The sequence below is a fragment of the Actinia tenebrosa genome, unplaced genomic scaffold (genome assembly GCF_029948245.1).
Source record: "Actinia tenebrosa isolate PJP-AT-01 unplaced genomic scaffold, QUT_ActTen_1.0 PGA_scaffold4__44_contigs__length_22323623, whole genome shotgun sequence".
Classification (NCBI taxonomy): domain Eukaryota; kingdom Metazoa; phylum Cnidaria; class Anthozoa; order Actiniaria; family Actiniidae; genus Actinia; species Actinia tenebrosa.
In genome coordinates, this window is record NW_028292581.1 from 15904889 (window position 1) to 15927308 (window position 22420).

A 22420-nucleotide genomic window follows, 5' to 3' on the forward strand; every position below is an offset into this window, starting at 1 on the left:
GAAAATCCAACTTCGAATAATAAACTGAATGTTTAAACCTCGATAGGAACGTATTGGCTGGTTTGACTGTAATGAGTCTTGTCACGATTAATTAGTCGTACTTTATCTAATGATTGATGGCTGATGACGCTAAGCTAACCTCAAAGCATCGTAATGTTGATTAATCTTTAGTGGGATAAATTTCTTTGTTGAGAGCAAGCCATAGAATGTCTGGCATATATTAAGCTTAATTGATGAATTCCCGTTGACATCTTGAAACTTGAAGAAAACTAGAGTATTGCGCATAGAGTAGATTTCGCTCCAATATGAAAACCAATGGCATTCTCGTACCCTTTCGCGAGGACGTGTCGTCATGGTCACGTCAAGGTACGTCGTTTCGTGGGATTCTTCGCAGTCGTACGAAATCTGGTCGCATCCTTGTCTCCATTGTTGTTAAGAGAGAATTCTCATATTCAAGCAGTGAGCGCCAAAAACTAATATACTTGAAGAAAGGCTGTTGTACAAGGCTATAATCTTGTTATTCAGAAAGTTTAACTTGTTTGGAAGTGGAGATGACCGATGAAAGTGGAATCAAAATGTTAACCCAAAGCAAAAATTTTATTCGAAAATGAGGTATAGGCCTTCATTTGCTTATTTCCCATAAACAACATTCTAACACAAATGCTACAAAACATCTTTGTACAATTGAAAATACCGCTTCAAACAGGCATTTTATCATATTACATCAGTTTCTAACTGTTTAAAAAAGGTTTTGAGTGTTAACCCAAAACGAAAATTGGGATCAAAACTCATACGAAAGTCTAGTTTTTGGCGCTTTTTGCCATTATTGCTCATTATTGAAAAACATTTCCTCTTAAACGTTTATTGTACTTCCATACTTTAAAGAAAAATAAGAAAATTATTTCTTATTCAGTAATCTTTTTATTACTCATTTAATTCGATTCCGAAGTAAATACCGCTTAACATTATTGATACAAAATAATATTATCTAAAATTATGAGATGTCACAATCTTGTTCTCCGAGCATGCGCAGTAAAAAGAGCAATGGGTACGAGATTGGAGAGAGTGATGGTAGTCGATCATGTGAAAGAAATATTTGCACCTGCACATTTGACTGGAATTCAAGAGCGTTTTGGTATGCAAAGAGATGCTAGTTTTCTTAATCTCTACACAAATTCCGTACGTGAAGTACGTTTGTAAAGCAATTTCAATACACACTCAAATTTTAGTGTTTTTATCAAATTTGCGTAAAAATTAAAACTACGAGATGACATTGCAGTAAATTTTGGGACTGTTTAGGAGTCATGTTTCCAAAATGGGGTTGATTCTTCCCCATAACAGTCCCAAAATACAATGCAAATTCAACCGTACTCCACTCAGTCTTTTATTAAACCTCGAAATGGCTAATTTGGACTCTGTTATCATTCACTGTTATTTTCTTGCGTCTAAACGAATATCAAAAATCAAGAAATCCAAACATTACTCTTAATAATCTCCAAATCACATTCGTCGTTCTTCGGGCTTAAATATTCATGAATTTGCCACGTCAAAAGAAGACAAACACAGCGGTTGTCAACAAAAGTTTGGCATTAGTACATGGCCTTATTTTCAGCCCGCACAAGCCACAACTACCAGTTTGCAAAGCCACAACTATATAGCGGCTAGACACCTTAAATCTCCCCAGATGGCCCCATTATTTATTGCAAAAAAATTTCTATTTTGGCCTACTTACAGGAAAAAATCTCTCTCTCTCTTTTTAAATTTATATTTTCAGGTTCTGTGTTGTGTAGGAGAAGACTGAAATAAAAATGTTCATCCTAGTTCCCAGTTTCTCCGCGTTCATTTTGTTATTCGTAAAATCAACTTTTTTCGGTATTCTGGTTTCATTGTTTTGACAGCTTTTCGCCCCAAATAATTGTCAACAGAGTCAAAGATTTTCACTCTACATTAATTCGAGGAATACTTGATCAAGCATCCGTTTCTCCAATCGCCACTCCTCCTTCCATGTGTTCATAATAACTTGAGCTGGAATTCTGAAAACAATACACAAACAGGTTTTAGGTTCTGGGCACAGGGAGCCCATCGATAGAGGCTTTGCACCATCACGTGATGGCAGCCATGACTGGAGGCAGGAACAATTGAATCTGGTCTCATCTGATTTACATGAGAAAGAATTCAGTTTCCCAGGAGAAAAAGACTCTATGCTATGCCTCCTGTCATGGCTGCCATCACGTGATAGTGCAAAGCCTCAATACACACGTTTGAACATGTTTGAAGACTTTATTATGAAGAGTCTTAGTTCTCAAATTTTTAAAATTAGGGTAATTAGCCACATTTCTGCATCAAAATATCCACAAATACCAACGGTAAAGTAAAGAACGCACATTTTCAACAATATGAACACTTTGAAATTTCACGGACATTCACTGGAACACGTATATGATTTTACACAAAATGGAGGTTAACTCTGAGGAACAGAGGATTCGAAGTGAAATCGCTGCTTTTCAATGATTCTAATGACAATAACTAATGACATAATGAAAGGACTTGGTCTTTTTGGTAATCAAGATGGCGGCTATGAAAACCACAACTTGGAGTAATAGACCTCACTAGATTGGACGTTTGTTTTGACATTTCCAGACCACGTGTCATAATAATAATAATAATAATAATAATAATGGTTTAATCAATAGAATCCACGAGGTGGCTTTTCTCCTATTGATAAAACTATCTATTTTACAATAACATACACACAAGATAAATTTACGATAAACTATGAAGCTATAAAATAAATTAGACATAATAAGAAATAAGATTGACATAATTACTATTGAATTATTCTAAGCTAGACAATTATTATACATAAATTTGTCATTCATTTGAGAATAGGATTATTTGTTTTATTTGCATCCAAACAAAGAAATGATACTCAAGGAAATGACACGTGGTCTGAAATAAACAAAACATTACGCCCAAGCGAAAGAGGTGTATTCCCTAGATATCTCTTGGCATCCTATGAAGCTAAATACGTATACTTACAGGTACAAAACCCTTTAGACAGTGCAGCTCAATATACAGATCATCGAATGAAGGCCGTAGGGCGGGATTGGCTTCCCAGCATCTTAACATAATGTTATACCTAAAGCAAAAAAAGTTAAAAGTGTCAGAGGGGAGGTGGTAGAAATATTCTCTATGTTATAGTATATTAAGAGACAGTGGCGTAGCGAGAGAGAGTCCTGGGGTTGATTTAGCGAGCAGACGCGTTTTGGCTCCGAAATTTCCCTCCAAATCCGTTGAAAAATGTATAAATTCATTAAACTATCAACGCGTTTTGGCGCCAAAAATTCACACTAAATCCATGCAAATTCATGCCTTTTTCAATGTTTTCAAACCCTTTTACTGAATTAATTGTTCCTGAAAACTAATAACAAGGGAGACATTTAAGGATATGTGACGTATTTTTATTTTAAAAGATCTGTGTTTTGTGTCAAATTCAGGGAAGAAAAACTCCGAAAAGCTCTGGTCTGCTCCCTCTTTGCTTTTTGTAGACATAGTTGTATTATCTGAAGGATCAAACCTTTTCTCAACTTACAGTTCAATTGAACAAGCCTCCGGTTTTTCGAGTCTGTATCCTTGTTTTAAAGCGCTCAACATCTCCATGACCGAGAACGCTGGATATGGAATGCAAGCTAGAGGAATAAGACGATATGATTACTTTACGGGGCTCTCATTTATTAGCGCATGAAGGAAAGACGCGGGGCGGCTAAAATTTTAAGGGGATTTACTTTATTTTGATCATGAGAAAGTGGTTAGGAGGGCGGTTATCACATATTAAGGGGGCTGAGAACTATTGCATGATGATGAAAGGGGGTTATGCATTTGTTGCCTCTGCCATGGGGGGTGGGGCTTTCCATGTGGTTTCCATACGCTGATAAATGAAAGCCCTCCTAGTACAGGACAAACAAAAATTTGAAGTAAGATATTTAATAACGGAAGGGGAAAGAGAAAGAAAGAGTAGAGTTTGGACTGAAACCACAGGAAACCCAGCCCCTGTATCTTTGTTGCCGTTACAGAAAGTTAAATCAATAGACCCTTTTCGAGTTCCAAATTACCGCTGTGTTTCTTGATTACAGACTCATTTACTCAGGCTTAGCCTCGATTTAGGGAAGAATATTCATTTATTCCAGTCAAGGTTCGTCAAGTTTCAAAGTGTTCGTATTGTTGAAGTTTTGCTTTCTTTACTTTACCATTGTTATTTGTTAATATTTACACTGATGCAAGGCTAATCCTGTGCAAATGAGTCAAGTGTAATCAAGGAACACAGCGGTAATTTGGAACTCGAAAAGGGTCTATTGGCCTTCATTGTTCTCAAAGCTCTTCCAAGCTTTAGTGGATAAAAATTTCTGCAAATTGTGTTACACCAGTCCTCAACACCCCAAAGTTTCTTCCTTTCATTCCACAGCAAATAAGTTAATTTTCTGTTAGAGATTCTCTTTGCGACATCCTGACTTTTTGGTCACAAATTATCTCAAATTTCAAAATCTACCTTAGATTTGTTGCCAAAATATACAGAATCTCAAGCATAACATGACTATGTATCATATCATGATGGCTGTAAAACATCTAGTAGAAATCACAAGTACATAGGTAGTCCAATCGAACTACATTCCCCAACTTCACTCACAAAACCAACAATTTGTCTGCCAGAGAAAATTGCACATCTTGTAGCACTTTATTGCTTTCAGCGTACTTCAATCTAACTGTCATTAAAAAATACAAGCTTACCACTCCTTTTTCAATAAATTGTTTCAACCGTCCAGGCGTCGCAACGAGCAGATTACAGCCATTCTGTATTTGTCTCTGCTGATGGGCCACAGACACACCACCATAGCATACCACAGCTCGTAGCATAGTGTTATGGGAAAACTTGCGACCTTCCATATAGATCTGATTAGCCAGTTCTCTTGTGGGCGCAATGACAACAGCTTGTGGTGTTTGGACATCTGTAAAGGATCCACTTACCAGACCATCGTTCATCATTCCAGTCATAACAGGAAGTAAAAATGCTGCCTAAAATAATAGAAAATAACTAAAAATTAGATCTGTTTGAATTTTACTTATGGTAATAAGTTGATAAAGTTTTGCTAGCAACATGGTTTTACAGAAAGTCTACACCATCGCCTGATGGAGGCTTGCAGAAGCAGTTGAAATATAGTCAACTTAAACTGCCAGTATCGTGAGACAAATAAATAAGTATAATCATTGAAGGAAAATATATTTAGAAATGTTTAGAATAGTGGCAAGAGAGATTGCTCCCTCACTATACACCCTCACACATCCCTATTTACTTTTGATTCATCGAACAATCAGGGAATAGACACAGATTGCAGAAAATTGTAAATGTCTGTCTCAGAATCAATACATTCTAAAGGTCTAAAAAATCAATAACTACTACAAAAATCTTATGAATTCAAGTTTGGTGGTCAGACATTCTGTATTCCATGTATTCTATTATGACTCAAGCATAGCCTGGATTGTTCTATTGCCACCAAGGTTGGCAAAATGGAAAGAAAATAACAGCTTTATTAGCCACTGGCTACAAAAGGCTGCCCCTGAGAGCAGTGAGAGCGCTCGTCCACAATGGAGTGGTAAATGCAATAACATTTTTTTAGAAACTACACTTACTGTATTTTTTAAATTTCTTATATATAACAAACGCTGTCCTTGATTTGATCATCAAGGTGAAGCGGGTTTGAGTCCCACCAGGCTTAAATCACTCACTCCCTAACCCGTGTTTCACAGCGATTTACTCACAGTTTTTCCTGAGCCAGTCTGTGCACATGCCATCACATCTCTTCCAGCCAGAATACTAGGGATTGCATATTTTTGTACTGGTGTTGGCTTGTGGTAATGAGCTTTCTTCACGTTACTTAGGAATGTCTCATATAAATTTGATTCTTCAAAAGTTTTGATTGGCTTGACAGGGTTGTCCCCAGAGACTTCTACTGGGATGGAGTCGTACTTATCAAAGTTGATGCCCTCTTGAATGGTTCTGAAGATGGCTTCTTCACTGTCCGATGGTGTAGGAGGGACATAAGTAACAGGAGCTGGTCTATCACCTAAAAAGAATCAAAAAGAATATTATGATTTAAGGTGACTGCCTATTTTTGCAAGTTCAATTGGAGACCATGACCTGCATGCTCAACAAAACCACTGATTAACCTTCAAGATTTTATTAAGAAACCATACACATAAAGGGACTTTACTTTTTGTAAGATTATTGATACAACTCCTAAAAACAAAAAAATAATTGGGGTCGGTAGGTCAGATTTTGTTTTTTACTGATACGACAGTGAAAAATAAGCTTACTGGGAACCCTGTGGTGCATTTGGGAATGAGAAAAATATTATGGTCGGCAAAATTGGGCAAGAGAATTAGAGTCAGCCGTGCAACAGGAAACATACTTATTTTTTGTCTGGCCCTATATCATTTTTTAAATCTAATTAAAGGGCCACTTGGACGAAAATCGCTCCAAAATTAAAACTCTTTCATTCGAGCTGGAACTTTGCTGAAATAATCTTGAATACATTAAGAATCACCCACTGGAATATCTTTCTGATATTCGAAAGGAAAGGGCCAAAATTTTACGATTTATTTTCGTCCGCCATTAATTTCTTTGAATCCCAGAATTCGACTCAAGAAGACTGGCACAAGTACTTATGACGTCATTTACTCAACCCAAACCAAAACATTGGTGGGTAATGTATGTGCCATGTTCGTAAAACTCGGTTTATTTGGTTTATTCAGAAAATATTTAATGTTTCATTCGGTTTCCTAACTACTATATGACCAAACAACGTCTAGGCGCTGAAATTTTTCAGTTTCAATAATACTGACGATCATAATTCGAACATTTCAATACATCTCGGCACGCCAAGAGTCAAAACAAAGTAGGACGCATGGACGAGATTCTAGCGGTTCCATCGCGCGAAGTGACTGAGATATTCGGGATTTATTCAAATCATTTTAAGGATAACAATTTTTCAAGGTATGTTTACATACAAGGGCAAAGAGCAACCCCACAATTTGGGTCCCGAGACATCCGACACAATGAAAGAAAAATCTACGAGCTGAGTGACAGACGCCGCTGTCGCGCGAGTAATAAATAAGAAACCTTTGACATGTTCTATTACAAAGATGATATTAGATAATCGTATGTTTGTACCTATTCAATGCATAATAAACATTTTGAAGCAAATAATAACCGTTCTGTAGTAAATCAGCTAGGAGAATTACGAGCTCACATTCTAAATTATTCGGCACAGATCTAAGTATATTGTCACAAATCTTTATATCACAACGCAGAATTCAAAAGGCAATCGGTTGTTTTCATAACATCAATCACTATTAGATTACATTGAAACTTCAAATTTAAGATCTTTATATCATGGACAGTACGTAGCAAATACAAATAATGAAATGAACGTAAGGAATTTTTATGAAAACCTCTTCCCAAGCATTGCTTCTTCTTCTACGAGTTCAGCTTCATCTTCATACATTATAACTTATGGTTCTAACTCTTCAGGATTGACAAAGCGAGCGTCCAAAGGAGTTTCCATCATATTTGAAGAGGTATCAAAGGTTTAAAAAAAGTCTGTTTAGAGATTCTTTTCACGATAACGCGTTTAAAACATCAAATAAACTTCAGGTAATTTAACAAGAAATGTATAGTCAAAACAACACTAACATGACAGTGTTGAGTAAATGACGTCACAGCGTAAAACTGCTGCACATAATGACTCGTTGGCCGTGACACAAAGAAATTAATGGCGGACGAAAATAAATCGTAAAATTTTGGCCCTTTCCTTTCGAATATCAGAAAGATATTCCAGTGGGTGATTCTTAATGTATTCAAGATTATTTCAGCAAAGTTCCAGCTCGAATGAAAGAGTTTTAATTTTGGAGCGATTTTCGTCCAAGTGGCCCTTTAATTAGATTTAAAAAATGATATAGGGCCAGACAAAAAATAAGTATGTTTCCTGTTGCACGGCTGACTCTAATTCTCTTGCCCAATTTTGCCGACCATAATATTTTTCTCATTCCCAAATGCACCACAGGGTTCCCAGTAAGCTTATTTTTCACTGTCGTATCAGTGAAAAACAAAATCTGACCTACCGACCCCAATTATTTTTTTGTTTTTAGGAGTTGTATCAATAATCTTACAAAAAGTAAAGTCCCTTTATGTGTATGGTTTCTTAATAAAATCTTGAAGGTTAATCAGTGGTTTTGTTGAGCATGCAGGTCATGGTCTCCAATTGAACTTGCAAAAATAGGCAGTCACCTTAAATCATAATATTCTTTTTGATTCTTTTTAGGTGATAGACCAGCTCCTGTTACTTATGTCCCTCCTACACCATCGGACAGTGAAGAAGCCATCTTCAGAACCATTCAAGAGGGCATCAACTTTGATAAGTACGACTCCATCCCAGTAGAAGTCTCTGGGGACAACCCTGTCAAGCCAATCAAAACTTTTGAAGAATCAAATTTATATGAGACATTCCTAAGTAACGTGAAGAAAGCTCATTACCACAAGCCAACACCAGTACAAAAATATGCAATCCCTAGTATTCTGGCTGGAAGAGATGTGATGGCATGTGCACAGACTGGCTCAGGAAAAACTGTGAGTAAATCGCTGTGAAACACGGGTTAGGGAGTGAGTGATTTAAGCCTGGTGGGACTCAAACCCGCTTCACCTTGATGATCAAATCAAGGACAGCGTTTGTTATATATAAGAAATTTAAAAAATACAGTAAGTGTAGTTTCTAAAAAAATGTTATTGCATTTACCACTCCATTGTGGACGAGCGCTCTCACTGCTCTCAGGGGCAGCCTTTTGTAGCCAGTGGCTAATAAAGCTGTTATTTTCTTTCCATTTTGCCAACCTTGGTGGCAATAGAACAATCCAGGCTATGCTTGAGTCATAATAGAATACATGGAATACAGAATGTCTGACCACCAAACTTGAATTCATAAGATTTTTGTAGTAGTTATTGATTTTTTAGACCTTTAGAATGTATTGATTCTGAGACAGACATTTACAATTTTCTGCAATCTGTGTCTATTCCCTGATTGTTCGATGAATCAAAAGTAAATAGGGATGTGTGAGGGTGTATAGTGAGGGAGCAATCTCTCTTGCCACTATTCTAAACATTTCTAAATATATTTTCCTTCAATGATTATACTTATTTATTTGTCTCACGATACTGGCAGTTTAAGTTGACTATATTTCAACTGCTTCTGCAAGCCTCCATCAGGCGATGGTGTAGACTTTCTGTAAAACCATGTTGCTAGCAAAACTTTATCAACTTATTACCATAAGTAAAATTCAAACAGATCTAATTTTTAGTTATTTTCTATTATTTTAGGCAGCATTTTTACTTCCTGTTATGACTGGAATGATGAACGATGGTCTGGTAAGTGGATCCTTTACAGATGTCCAAACACCACAAGCTGTTGTCATTGCGCCCACAAGAGAACTGGCTAATCAGATCTATATGGAAGGTCGCAAGTTTTCCCATAACACTATGCTACGAGCTGTGGTATGCTATGGTGGTGTGTCTGTGGCCCATCAGCAGAGACAAATACAGAATGGCTGTAATCTGCTCGTTGCGACGCCTGGACGGTTGAAACAATTTATTGAAAAAGGAGTGGTAAGCTTGTATTTTTTAATGACAGTTAGATTGAAGTACGCTGAAAGCAATAAAGTGCTACAAGATGTGCAATTTTCTCTGGCAGACAAATTGTTGGTTTTGTGAGTGAAGTTGGGGAATGTAGTTCGATTGGACTACCTATGTACTTGTGATTTCTACTAGATGTTTTACAGCCATCATGATATGATACATAGTCATGTTATGCTTGAGATTCTGTATATTTTGGCAACAAATCTAAGGTAGATTTTGAAATTTGAGATAATTTGTGACCAAAAAGTCAGGATGTCGCAAAGAGAATCTCTAACAGAAAATTAACTTATTTGCTGTGGAATGAAAGGAAGAAACTTTGGGGTGTTGAGGACTGGTGTAACACAATTTGCAGAAATTTTTATCCACTAAAGCTTGGAAGAGCTTTGAGAACAATGAAGGCCAATAGACCCTTTTCCAGTTCCAAATTACTGCTGTGTTCCTTGATTACACTTGACTCATTTGCACAGGATTAGCCTTGCATCAGTGTAAATATTAACAAATAACAATGGTAAAGTAAAGAATGCACAACTTCAACAATACGAACACTTTGAAACTTGACAGACCTTGACTGGAACACATGAATATTTTTCACAAATTGAGGCTAATCCTGAGTGAATGAGTCTGTAATCAAGAAACACAGCGGTAATTTGGAACTCGAAAAGGGTCTATTTATAAGTTTCAGTACGTATGGGCGTAATCTTTTGGCATTTCAGAACTCCAGTCAAACTATAGAGTATCATCACCTATTCACATGAATATGGATACAACTCAAACATGGAATCTTATTATCAAGAGAATGACAAGTGGTCATGAAATGGGGGAAAATTTACGCTCAGCTTAAAAGTCTATTGTGAAAGAATCGTTTTATGTCTGGCACGTGATTTGACCCACCCCCCCCCCCCTTATTTTTTAAATCTTACCTCCAGTTTCTATTTCCCAAAGAACCACACCAAATGACCATCTACAGCAAACGAGGTTAGAACAAAAAACATTATTTGTAAAAACGAGTCAAAACTTTATTACAGTGTGACATTTCTAAAGGTCAATAAAGTCTTGCACTAAAGTAATGAGACAGGAAGCCCAAGCCTGTACTTACACATCACTCTGAGTGGTGTTTAGTCCTGCTTCGAGAGCTTCAATGGCCATCCACTTGGCTGGAAGTTTACCCTATGAAACAAAGCGATGATACGAGCCTGTTAATGAGATTTTGTATTCAGCTGATTGATAGCTGAAATGAAGGAGTGACGGACAGTGTTTGCCCGTCATCGTAGGCTGGTAATGAGTTTCATGGGATTCATTCAGCTCGTGATACCAAGCAATAGAATATTAATGGTTGATGACACATGACGGGCAATCTTTGCCTGTCATTTTGATGCCATGCCATACAATATTCTGTGGTAGATAGCACAAGACGGACAACCTTGGCCTGTCATTGTATAATATGCAATAGAATACTCAGTGGTAGATAGCACATGACGGGCAGTGTTTACCTGTCATTTTAATACCATGCAATAGAATATTCCGTGGTCGATAGCACCTGACGGACAGAGTTTGACTAGCTGATGTTACCTACCCCTGTAGTCTTCTCATACACGGCACTGCTATAGACGTCACGTGACAAACCAAAATCAGAGACCTTGGCCGTCCAGTTTTCATCGAGCAGTACGTTACGAGCTGCGAGATCCCTGTGAATACACTGAAATAACACAAAGAAAAACCATTAAATGGGATAATGTTTTGTTAATTCATTTTTGTTCGACACTTACCCGTCTTCTAGCCAAATGAGCCATACCGTTAGCGATGTCACAGGCTATTTTTAGCCTCTCTGCGGGGGGTATATGGACGACATATTCCGCCATGTCTCCGTAAGATCTACTACTTTGCTTCTGTAAGTAGCGAAGAAGACTTCCGTTGGAAGCGAACTCTACCACGACCAGTAAGGGACCATCTTAAAAGAAGTATCAAATACGTCACAATGAGGCATTTGACTATCAGGTCACGTGGTTCTAACTTCTTTAAACGATCAGTTGTGAACAACTAAAAGGTAAAGTACCTATATTTAACGTCGGTAGTTCCTTCAGTTGAAATTCAACTGCTATCAATGGAAGCCGACGGTGCGCACTTTTCCCCCTCTCTCCATCAGTGCTCTGTTTTAAGACGACTCAAAGCTGAAGCTACACGGATTAGAGAGAAGTCGAAACAGACGTTGAGATCCTAAGGATCAAACCGTGGACCTCAAGTTCTGAAGGTCGCGCACTAACCAACTGAGCTACGCCTGCTCCTAAAAACTCACCTCCTGTCGCACAAGCACCAATCAGATTCACGATATTCTTGTGTTCTCCCACTTGAATCATTATTTCCAACTCATTTAGGAGGTCCTTCATGTCGCTATTGCTCGCCAACCCTATTAAAATCGATCGTGAGTACATGAGGCCTATAGGTGGTGTTACACGGAACAACTTGCAACGCCGATTTTTCGTGCAACGCTATTGCGGCATTTGTGTGTCGATTTTTTGCGACATGTTACACGGGAACAACTTTTCGCGCAACATTTACTTTAGTATTCAGTCCACGCGCTGCCAACTCACTCACGGCTATCTTTTTTTCTTCTTTTTTTGCTTTTATCATTTTTTATCAGCTCCAAAAGTTTCATCTTATCCGTTTCATTAGGTTTAGTCAATCGTTGCAGTTGCTGTACTGTTTAAACTTACTTCTTCTACAGTCGGCGCCATTTTGTCGCGCGTCAAATCGGCGATGGACATGTTACACACATCGATTTGCTGAAAATTCGTCATTGCGTTGCAAGTTTTTAAAGCCAGATCAAAAACTTTCAACGTGTTGCAGAGTGAAATATTGCGCGAAAAATCGTCCTCGGCGCTATGTTACACGGCAACGATTTTTCGTGCAACAGCGTTGCGCGAAAAATCAGCGTTGCAAGTTGGCCCGTGTAACACCACCTTATGGGAGGAAGCGTCGCGTCAACGCGGGTATTAAACCATTTGCATGGAATCATGGTACAGTTGTGTTCCTAAATAAGACCCCCTGCAGCACGTCGAAATGCAGGAGGACAGAACAATAGGTTTCCAATTCTCATTAGATTGAATTTCTTTCGTTTTGTTCTCCAAATTGAGCTGCTTTGACTATACTATCGATACTAATTCGCCTTTTCGGCGCTAGCCTTCACGGGGTATAAATTGTCTTAGATTGTGTTACGGTCACCAAAACGTTCGGACATCGTTCTCGAATTTCCGTACAAGTGTACTGACTCTAAATGAACTATTTACTTGGTTAATGTTTAATTAGTTCTCTAAATACAAGTAAATAATCATTTTTCTAGCTTGATTAAAGCTTTTATTACTGCTGTTAGGATAGCTAACTAAAAAAATCTACCTAAATTTTCTCTTTAAAGTCAGTGAATTTGTATGGAAATCCGAGAACGATGTTCGAACTTTTTGGTGACCGTAACACAATCCAAGCTAGCGCCGAAAAGGTGAATTGCCTTTGCATGGAAATTTCAATTAGATCATGGAACGAGAGCGACAGGTTTGTTAGCAACTTTTTTACAAGTGTTACCGTAAGACAAGGACGACTAGATAAGACAGGCCAGGTCAAATTCACTTTCAAATTCTTACTTTTCAATTTTTTCACCGCACATCGTCTTTTGCTACCATCATCTTCTGTTAGGTTTGCTTCTAATACCATCCCAAACTCCCCTTCCCCCAATACTCGACCAAACTCGAGACGACCTCTCTGGATTTCCCTCCACGTGAAAGTACCATCGATGACAATCTTCTCAGTCGGACGAGAATAGCGCACAACACCTTCGTCGTCCTAAAATGGAAGATTTAAAAACTTAATTGTGGAAAAATTGTAGGGAGTAATTACTCAGTCTCAAGACCAACCAAGCTAAATCACAACTCGATATGTGAGTACGTTAGCCGTGCCCTAACTTAGATCAGCCCAGAGGTTGTTTCAGGGTTCGATCTGTACGTTAGCCGAGTCCTGACTTAGATCAGCCAAGAGGTTGTTTCAGGGTTCGATCTGTGAGTTGGCCATGCCCTGACTTAGATCAGCCAAAGTTCGATAAAATCTAAATGCTTTTTACCTCAAGGTTAGCGGGAAGGAATCCCATGCTTTTACGTCTCTTTCTCCAGGCGATCAGCACAATGACTGCGATGATAACCAAAACAAGTATTGGCACTACTATGATAAGGGCTAGCTCGGCACTTGTAAGGCCTGCAATGATAAGAATGACGTCATTAATGATGACGACGATCTTTAGGGCAAGATATATCACGTGACAATAGACCGATCCCGGCTATGCTTCAGTGTCCATCCAAACAATGGGTAGTTTCCCCAATGGAATACAAACCGACCAACAAACTCCAATTCATAAGATTTTTTCAGTAGTTATTAAGTTTTTACTTAATGTACCATTAGAATGTATTATTGACAATTTTCAGCAATCGGTGTCTGTTCCATTCTGTATATCAAACGTAGCAACAGTAACTAGAAAGGTAGAACAATGAATGCAGAATCGGTGGATTATATAATGCGCAAGCCAAATGATCAGCAAAACATCTTCCCGGAGGGGGGGTTGTTAGTAATGCCTAAGCCTCAATCAAGTCATCCAGTCATCGTTTTATTGTCACGTGATATTGTCACATGCGGTAGCGAGGATGAGAAGATGTCAGGTGTTTATAAGTAAACTTATTTGCTTAATCATTTTGATATGATAAGGGTGTCACGCAACAATGTGCGGTCACTTCAAAGTTTGGAGATGACTTCGAGACACGTGGTTTCAAAGTCGTGATTTTCGTGCGTCACGCATATATGCAGGATTTACTAAATTATCCAAATATGATAAAGCCGTCAATGGCACGTCATACAATTGTCATTTTCAATCATTTAGATATGAAATATGAGATATCAAATATGAGTTGTCACACAACAAATCTTTCAGTGTTGTTACATCAATGTCGTAACGCAATAGGCCTTTTGCAACAACAGGTCACGTGACCCTACCCCCCGTAAAAAGAGACGTTGTGTCAAAATGAACACCAGAAATCGAAAGAGCACCTCACTATTACTAAGTAGGCAAAGTTTTAGCTTATAATGTTGACTACGGTAGAAATGGCATTGAATATAAAATATATTCGATTTTGTATTTAATGCCATTTCTCCTGTGTTACATGTCATAAGCTGAAACTTTGGCTTCTCACTAATTTCGAGGTGCTCTGTCCATTTCTTTTGTTCATTTTGACACAACGTCCCTTTTTACGGGAGGTAGGGTCACATGACCTGTTGTTGCAAAAGGCCTATTATAAATTCCTTAATCATTTAGACAAAGATGTTACGCAACACAGCTTTGAGTGTTGTTACATCGAGGTCGTAACGCAATTACAAATTCCTTAATCATTTAGATAAAGATGTCACGCAACACACCGTTGAGTGTTGTTACTTCAACGCCCTCACTTGGTGCACTGTGTCCATATTTATTCTTAGACTTCATTCTTATCAAATAACTTGTTCCGGAGTCCAGCCCATCGAGTCTGTGATCTTGTCCATGGACAATAGCATATGACATCCAGTTTCTTTTGTCGCCAAATTTCTTGTATTGAATCAAGTAGCTCGACACGGCAAACATATGGTGAAGCTCGGGAGGGTCCCAGTCTAGATGTACTGAGCCGTGCTTGATATCACTGGCTTGGAGTTCCTGTGGTGGAGGTGGCTTTTCTAGAAGCACAAAAATAATATTGGGAATGCCTAAGGATTGTGTAGAGTTACGTGAAGAAGAGAGTAGAGAACAGCACAGCACAGTGAAGAAGAGAGTAGAGAACAGCACAGCACAGCACAGCACAGCACAGCACAGCACAGCACAGCACAGCACAGCACAGCACAGCACAGCACAGCACAGCACAGCACAGCACAGCACAGCACAGCACAGCACAGCACAGCACAGCACAGCACAGCACAGCACAGCACAGCACAGCACAGCACAGCACAGCACAGCACAGCACAGCACAGCACAGCACAGCACAGCACAGCACACAGCACAGCACAGCGCAGCGCAGCGCAGCGCAGCGCAGCGCAGCGCAGCGCAGCACAGCGCAGCACGACACAACGCAGCAAAGCAAAGCAAAGCAAAGCAAAGCAAAGCAAAGCAAAGCAAAGCAAAGCAAAGCAAAGCAAAGCAAAGCAAAGCAAAGCAAAGCAGAGGTGAAGAGATAACAGCGGAAAAGAGCAGATACGAAGAGAGAATAAAAATACTAACCTCTTAGTTCAGCAGTTGGTTCGATCTTATAATTCCCTAGCCGTCCTGTCTTCACCATTGTTATGAGCCTCTGACCAACTTTACGTACGACAAGTGACGTCTTCTCGTCTTTGTTTTTCTTCTTGACCACGACTCTGAATAATACTTTTACACTACCATTCCTGCAAAAGATAAATGAAAAATATTAACGGACAGTGAACACCAATCTTATGCTGCGATTTTTGTTTCCTTCGTGCAGCTGAGAAGCTAGAATTGTTAGTTAATCAGAATCGAGAAAATTTGCAAAGCTGATGTGTCACTTTTCCTCTTGGAATTAGGGATTTCCAGGCTAACAAAGGAAAAAAACGTTGCTGATTTGCACTTGATATATAACCGTGATTAATGCGTTGGATCGCCCAGTGCCCTTCGGTTTTTGGCGGAGACCAATACAAATACACCCAGGTGTCAATCAAGTGGGTTATTTAACCAATCGAGATTATTCTACTTCGCCATCCAATCAGAGTCCAGGCGGATGATAACACAAAGTCAACTTAGAGTGTCCGTGTGATGTGTTGTCACGATCATATCGAATCAAGTTTAAAACTTACCGAAATCCGTGAACCTGAACTTCCTGGAATCCTGTTATGTTTTCAAACACTTTAGTCAGCTGAAAAGGAGATTTTTGAGTATCAGAAGCGTTACCCTCCAGTATGGGAACTTTAAATCGTGACAATCTCCTTCCCATTTAATGTAGTGGGAATTCTCCGTTCGCCTTTTTGGTGCTATATAGTAGATCCTATAACTCCATATGGTGTAGAAGGTAACCCGCTTGTTATTTGATGTGGCAGAAGATTGGCCCAACCCCAAATGATGCTGTGGAAGTGAGCCTTTCTTTTTTCAAGCAAGCAAGCAAGCAAGCAAGCAAGCAAGCAAGCAAGCAAGCAAGCAAGCAAGCAAGAAAAAATGTACGATATTCAATCCATATATAAGGTGTCTATAGTCTTACATTTGTCTTCATGTGTTGTTCCATCGTACGGTACAGTAAGGAGTCTTTGTCGTTTAGAGCTTCATCAAACAATAAGTCCTTTATTGTGATACTGGCGTCGACATCAACGAGATCTGCAATTTTAACAGAAAACCGTAACGGGAGATTAAGATTTGCCAAACTTCTCTATGGAGATAGATCTATTAATTATTGCAATTATAAAATTTCTGACAAAAATCGATAATTTATATGGACTATCGTAATGATGAAGTGGTATTAGGAAATTGTGTCAACTAGAAAGAAAAATTTATCGTTTGCACTTTGCGTCATCGATCGTTTCTATGTTGGTACTATTTAACAAACGATTTGCCATTGTATTGGCATCGATTTTTAATCGCACCACAATGGCCGCCATCTTGTTGTCTTTTGACTCTCTTGGGAATGCTTTTGTAACCAATCAATACTTAATGCGCGATTACATGGATAAATTTTCTCTGCAACTTGTCTTGCAACGAGCTGCATGGAGCTTTTATTGCAGCGCGTGTAGCCTATACAGCGATTTTTGAAAAAATGCTGCGAGACAAGTTGCCTCAATCGTTGCCAAAAGTAGAATTCGTTTCGACTTTTGGTAAGGATTGCGTCCCCGTTCCACCGTGTAAATCACTCTTGCAACTTGTGTGTCACAACGCTGTTTCGAGACAAGTTGCAGAGAAAATTACTCCGCGTAATCGTGCCTTACGAGAGTACTGAAATCAAGGTATGAACACAGAAATATTTCTTTTCGAAAAGTCTTTACCCTCCCTCCCCCCTAATCTAGATCTTACCGTCATGAATTGTGACGTTCACTTCCCCAGACGCAACCCCTCCAATATTCTTGCTTATGCATCTGTAAAAACCGGAGTCTCTCACCCGGGCGTCGGTTATTATCAACGAGCCATCATCCTGAACAGCCTTGATTCTTTTTATCTGAGATAAGTCGTCTGCTAGGACCTCGATATCTTCAATGGTTTGTGACTTGTTGACGTACTCACCGTTAGGTAAGACCCATGTGTTGATTGGTTGAGGATCGCCTTGGGTTTTACAGGTTAATGTTATGTTATGGTCCGTGCCCGCAGACACTGTTGATTTGATGTCTACAATACGGGGCTTGATGACTGTAAAAAATACAATGCGAGAAGGGTTTTATTGGGCAGAGCATGGAGAAGTATTGGACAATGTTTTGATGCTGGTTAACGTTTTCAGTAGGTAGATTAATGCATCGGTTCCGTAGAAGAGGAGAGGAGAGGAGAGGAGAGGAGAGAAGAGAAGGGAAGGGAAGGGAAGGGAAGGGAAGGGAAGGGAAGGGAAGGGAAGGGAAGGGAAGGGAAGGGAAGGGAAGGGAAGAGAAAAATGGAAGCATTTTCGCGTGAAAGTGCAAATTCAGAGCGCACGCGCAAAAATATGAACAACTTTCGCATCTTAGAATTCATTTAAAATGATGCCATTTTGACCAACCACAGAGCGCGTTAGAACTCAGTCGGTTATTTTGACTAAAATTCACTGACCGTTGTTGATGAAAGACAGTATTTGTGTCGCTGAAGTCTTGATCCCACAGACATTTGTTACTGTCCACGTCCTTGTGACCTTCACTGGCTTCAGGTATCCACAGTTCCGGATGACGCCCCAGTTACTATCTTTGTACGTCATTGTAACATTCCCCGTGCAGTCAGACGTCACCACAGGAACCCCATAACGATTATCTTTGGGCAGCGACGAACAGTTGAAAATCTTATCGGAAGGAAAAGAGAGTCTTATTTGGTTTGGTTTAAAAACGTTGATAACTTGATTAAGTTTGATCTTATTCTGGCATCCATCAGTGAAGGACCATTCGCGAGTTTTCGTCTCCCAACAACCTCGGATATTTGAAGTTTTATCGGTGTATACGATGTTTAAGCTTCCTCTAACAGCGCACATTCCCTTTGCCCGGTAGTCGGGTACCGGGCTTGACGGCAGAAAAAAACCCTCAGGGGAACTACAGTCCGTTTCGTTGAACATGAAAGGTGCTTCCATCTCAGGGATAAGAGTAGCCAAATCCTCATCAATTCTTCCATCACCGTCATCATCTTTACCATTCAACAACTCCTCATCAACATTACCATCGCAATCATTATCTATATTATCCGCGGGAATGGTGACTGCAGTTTTACAGTGTGTCGGGGGTCGATATACACGGAATCCCGCGGGATACCCGAAAGCTTCGTAATCTCCGTGACCATAAAAAATCATGGAAAATGCTCTTAGAGGCGATCTGTGATAAAAACGGTACTGGCCTCTCGTTAGACTCACTGTTGCAGTCGAGTAATCCGACGAAGCAATCTTCTTCCAAACTATTTGGTCTTTTGAGTTTGTCGTTTTCACTTCGATATCTTGCGTTTCTCCATTTTTCACGAAAATATTAGCGAACGATTTAAATGATCTAGACTGGACTTCCGGCACTACAAGAGTATAATCATTCGAGAACTGATTCTTTGAAGGGATGATACTCATAAAAGGCGCGAAATTTGAATCGTCAACTGTATGTCCTTTACCATACTGTACGACCAGGCACGGCTTTGACGTCGTGATCACGTGACTACTACTATTGAATGCGGCGTCAAAGTCGTAGGTTTCGCCAGCACTGATTGTTTTGACAAGCGTGCTGCCATTCACGTTGTATATTTGTATTTGAGTTTGATCCTCGGACGCTAGGATGACAAAAATGTCCCCTGCATTCCTCTGAGGTGTAGATTTTACGAGGAACTCTCTCCCCCACGTCGATAAGGGAGGGATTTGTTCTACGAGGTGGTCACAACCGCCGTGAGATTCGGGGACGTTCGCGCAGTCGTTACCAGAGTACACGGCCACTGCTTTGGTAGAAGTTATCTTTGTACCAGTCAACGACCCAGCGGCACTGTCCGCAAGAAGCTGAAACGAGTCATGTTTATCGAGCATAACTTTAAACGAGTCTCCATTTCTGTACTGCTTGTTTTCCACTGTTACGCTTCCGGCTGCAGACAACTTGAGCTTAAACGTCACTTCCGTTCCACCTAAGGCGGCAATCACCATGACAACGGCATGCATTATGGGTGTATACGTAACGACCATGTAGCTGTTACCCAGCAGGCCTAAAGGTAATGCTAGGAATCCATCACTCGATTGGTCTATAAAATTCATCCCATACACTGAAACAGAAGAATTGGTCCATATTCTAATACCTTTGCGTTCAGTACCGGTTATACGGCTCATGCGCACTGTCCCGGGTAAATCGACTGCCATTGTCCCCCCCGGACGTAAGGTCACGATTTTGTTGCTATTTATCGCTGGTATCTGGATAAATGACTGTGCATAACGGTCTGCTGTGATGTAGAGACGAACACTGTCTATGCTTGAGGAAGATTTTCTCGAGAATTGTGTGAGGAATCCCACGATGAATGTGCTGCCATCGATTCTGCCTTTGTTGTCTAGAAGATCTAAGTCTTGGGCTGTTAGATTAAGGGGAAAAAAAGGCTTCATTGAATAAAGTTTATTTGAATAGAACTCTTTACCTTGGGCATAATGTTTTCCCATTTCATACAACGTGTCATTATCTTGAGAATAACATTCTTTGCTTGAGTTGTATCCACATTTATGTGTCTTCTCATGCACAACCGTTAAACAAAGAAATGATACTGTACTCTTGTAGGACAACAACATTATGCTCAAAATAAAGAGAAATAGGCTAGATTAGATTCCTGTTGCTACCCCTTCCTCTCAATAAACAATCCTCCCACCACAGGCAAACCATTTAGAACGTAACATTGCTAATAGTAGTGTGGCGGGGGGAGGGACGAAGGAATGGAGGTTTCGGTTAATTTCATTGTTGAGCTGAACAATTTCATTTTGCGTTTCTTTGCCCACTCAAATCTTTTTTTATCTCATGTGAAAAATATTTAGTTAAATACCAGTTGTGGAAAACCAGTTCTATATTTATACTTTCTACAGATAAATTTCTATTCAGAATTTTGCTATGCTTTCCCTAGCTGGTTCCAAGAAACCTGGTCTGTCCCTCAAATATCTGATAGCTTCAACCAACATGCTGAAGCGAAATGACCTCTAAATCAGCTAAGTGTGTAAAATTATCTGAAAAACAAACATGTTTTTAACTCATACTTTTATTTATTTTGTGGGAAAATTTAGCCTGTTGATTGATAAAACTCCGACAAGATAAAACGGATTTATTAGACTGTAATTTTTCATTTTCATTTTGTTAAGAATTTTGCTTTGTTATCACTGAGGAAAATCAATTAAAATATTAGTATATTTTGACAGTTTTCAATATTTGGTTCAAAAAATCGGCTTCATGAAATAATTAAGCTTTGTGTTTATAGTAAAAGACAAAAGGAGATACTGAGTTACTAGTAATATCACACGAAAATCAGTTAATTTAAACTCTAGCATAACGTCCTTAGCCAGTTAGACAGATCTTATATAAATATTGTTTTCTCAATTGCTTTCGATTTAACTTAACACGCTTTCAATTTGCAGTTAATCGTTTTTTCCTTCTGTACAGCTCGTATCAAAACGATTAAATATAAAGCTCTACACCAAGAGAATATAAGTTAGTACTTCATATTCTCTTGCTGTACATGTAATTCCAGATTTAATCTTTTTTTTTTAATTTGGTGCATTAAATCGATAGGGTAGACTCCAAATAATTGAATTTCACAACAACAAGCAATAGAGAATTGTCATCTCAAAAAAAAACTTCACAGGCGTTAGTCAAGCATTAACTGAGCAACACTGTTAACGAGTTAAAAGATCTGAGAAACACGTTTTCTTGACATATTTTAGTTCGTAGAGATGTAAAAAACTTTGTCAGTATGATGTGCCAAGTATAGTGATCGTATTGACTGTTTATCCTCTCTTAAATACAACAAATCTAATTCAATAGATATAATTTACCTTTCGTAAGCCAAATCTGGAGCCCGAATAGCAAAGTTAAGGCACCAAGCCATGCAAAGCTATCCATATTCTTCGTCTTTTATTCCATTGCCTTGGGTTTGTCGAGGGTTTACAACAAACGGCTGACAGATATTCTTTTTCTTTAGTATTAATGACCAGAGATTTGAAAATATATCACCCGGAGGGAGCCAAATGAGGGATGTTTCAACTTTGACATGTGACGTACTTTATAGAAAACTTATTTCTTTGATTTGGTGTGTAACGCTATACGGCTTGACCGGAAGTGATTTAGCTAAAGCCTCTTGGAACCGTCTCAAAGAAGAAGAAAAAACGTGGGAACGTGTGGCAGAAAGGGAAACGCTGATTAGGAAGAACAATTAGAGATGTTTTCTGAGGTCAAATCGATAAAATTTTGAAATTTTTTTAATGGTGGAAAATTTATGTGGACTTGACTGGACTTGGTTTGAAATCTGGCCACAAAATA

General features: G+C 39.1%; 3 protein-coding genes across 3 annotated transcripts; 1 reads left to right on the plus strand and 2 right to left on the minus strand.

Annotated features, from left to right (window-relative positions):
* Positions 1 to 608: 608 nt before the first annotated feature.
* LOC116298177 (uncharacterized) lies at positions 609 to 22139 on the minus strand. Its single transcript, XM_031706556.2, has 17 exons — positions 21937 to 22139; positions 18522 to 20477; positions 17802 to 18131; positions 16999 to 17111; positions 16601 to 16659; positions 16014 to 16174; positions 15185 to 15475; positions 13845 to 13975; positions 13372 to 13570; positions 12033 to 12143; positions 11506 to 11687; positions 11313 to 11435; positions 10836 to 10906; positions 10660 to 10700; positions 3593 to 3689; positions 3040 to 3139; positions 609 to 2033 (listed from the first exon to the last, which is right to left on the minus strand). Exons 1-17 carry the CDS (start codon positions 22001 to 22003, stop codon positions 1968 to 1970), a joined length of 4098 nt encoding a protein of 1365 aa, XP_031562416.2. The 5' UTR covers positions 22004 to 22139; the 3' UTR covers positions 609 to 1967.
* On the minus strand, positions 3872 to 7102 carry LOC148907243 (putative ATP-dependent RNA helicase DDX4). The gene is made up of 5 exons (XM_089036411.1): positions 7063 to 7102; positions 5815 to 6119; positions 4786 to 5070; positions 4547 to 4623; positions 3872 to 3947 (listed from the first exon to the last, which is right to left on the minus strand). Exons 1-5 carry the CDS (start codon positions 7100 to 7102, stop codon positions 3872 to 3874), a joined length of 783 nt encoding a protein of 260 aa, XP_088892537.1.
* LOC148907244 (putative ATP-dependent RNA helicase DDX4) lies at positions 7748 to 9952 on the plus strand. The gene is made up of 4 exons (XM_089036412.1): positions 7748 to 7760; positions 8376 to 8680; positions 9425 to 9709; positions 9872 to 9952. The coding sequence occupies exons 1-4, from the start codon at positions 7748 to 7750 to the stop codon at positions 9950 to 9952; spliced, it is 684 nt and encodes a 227-aa protein (XP_088892538.1).
* Positions 22140 to 22420: the final 281 nt, after the last annotated feature.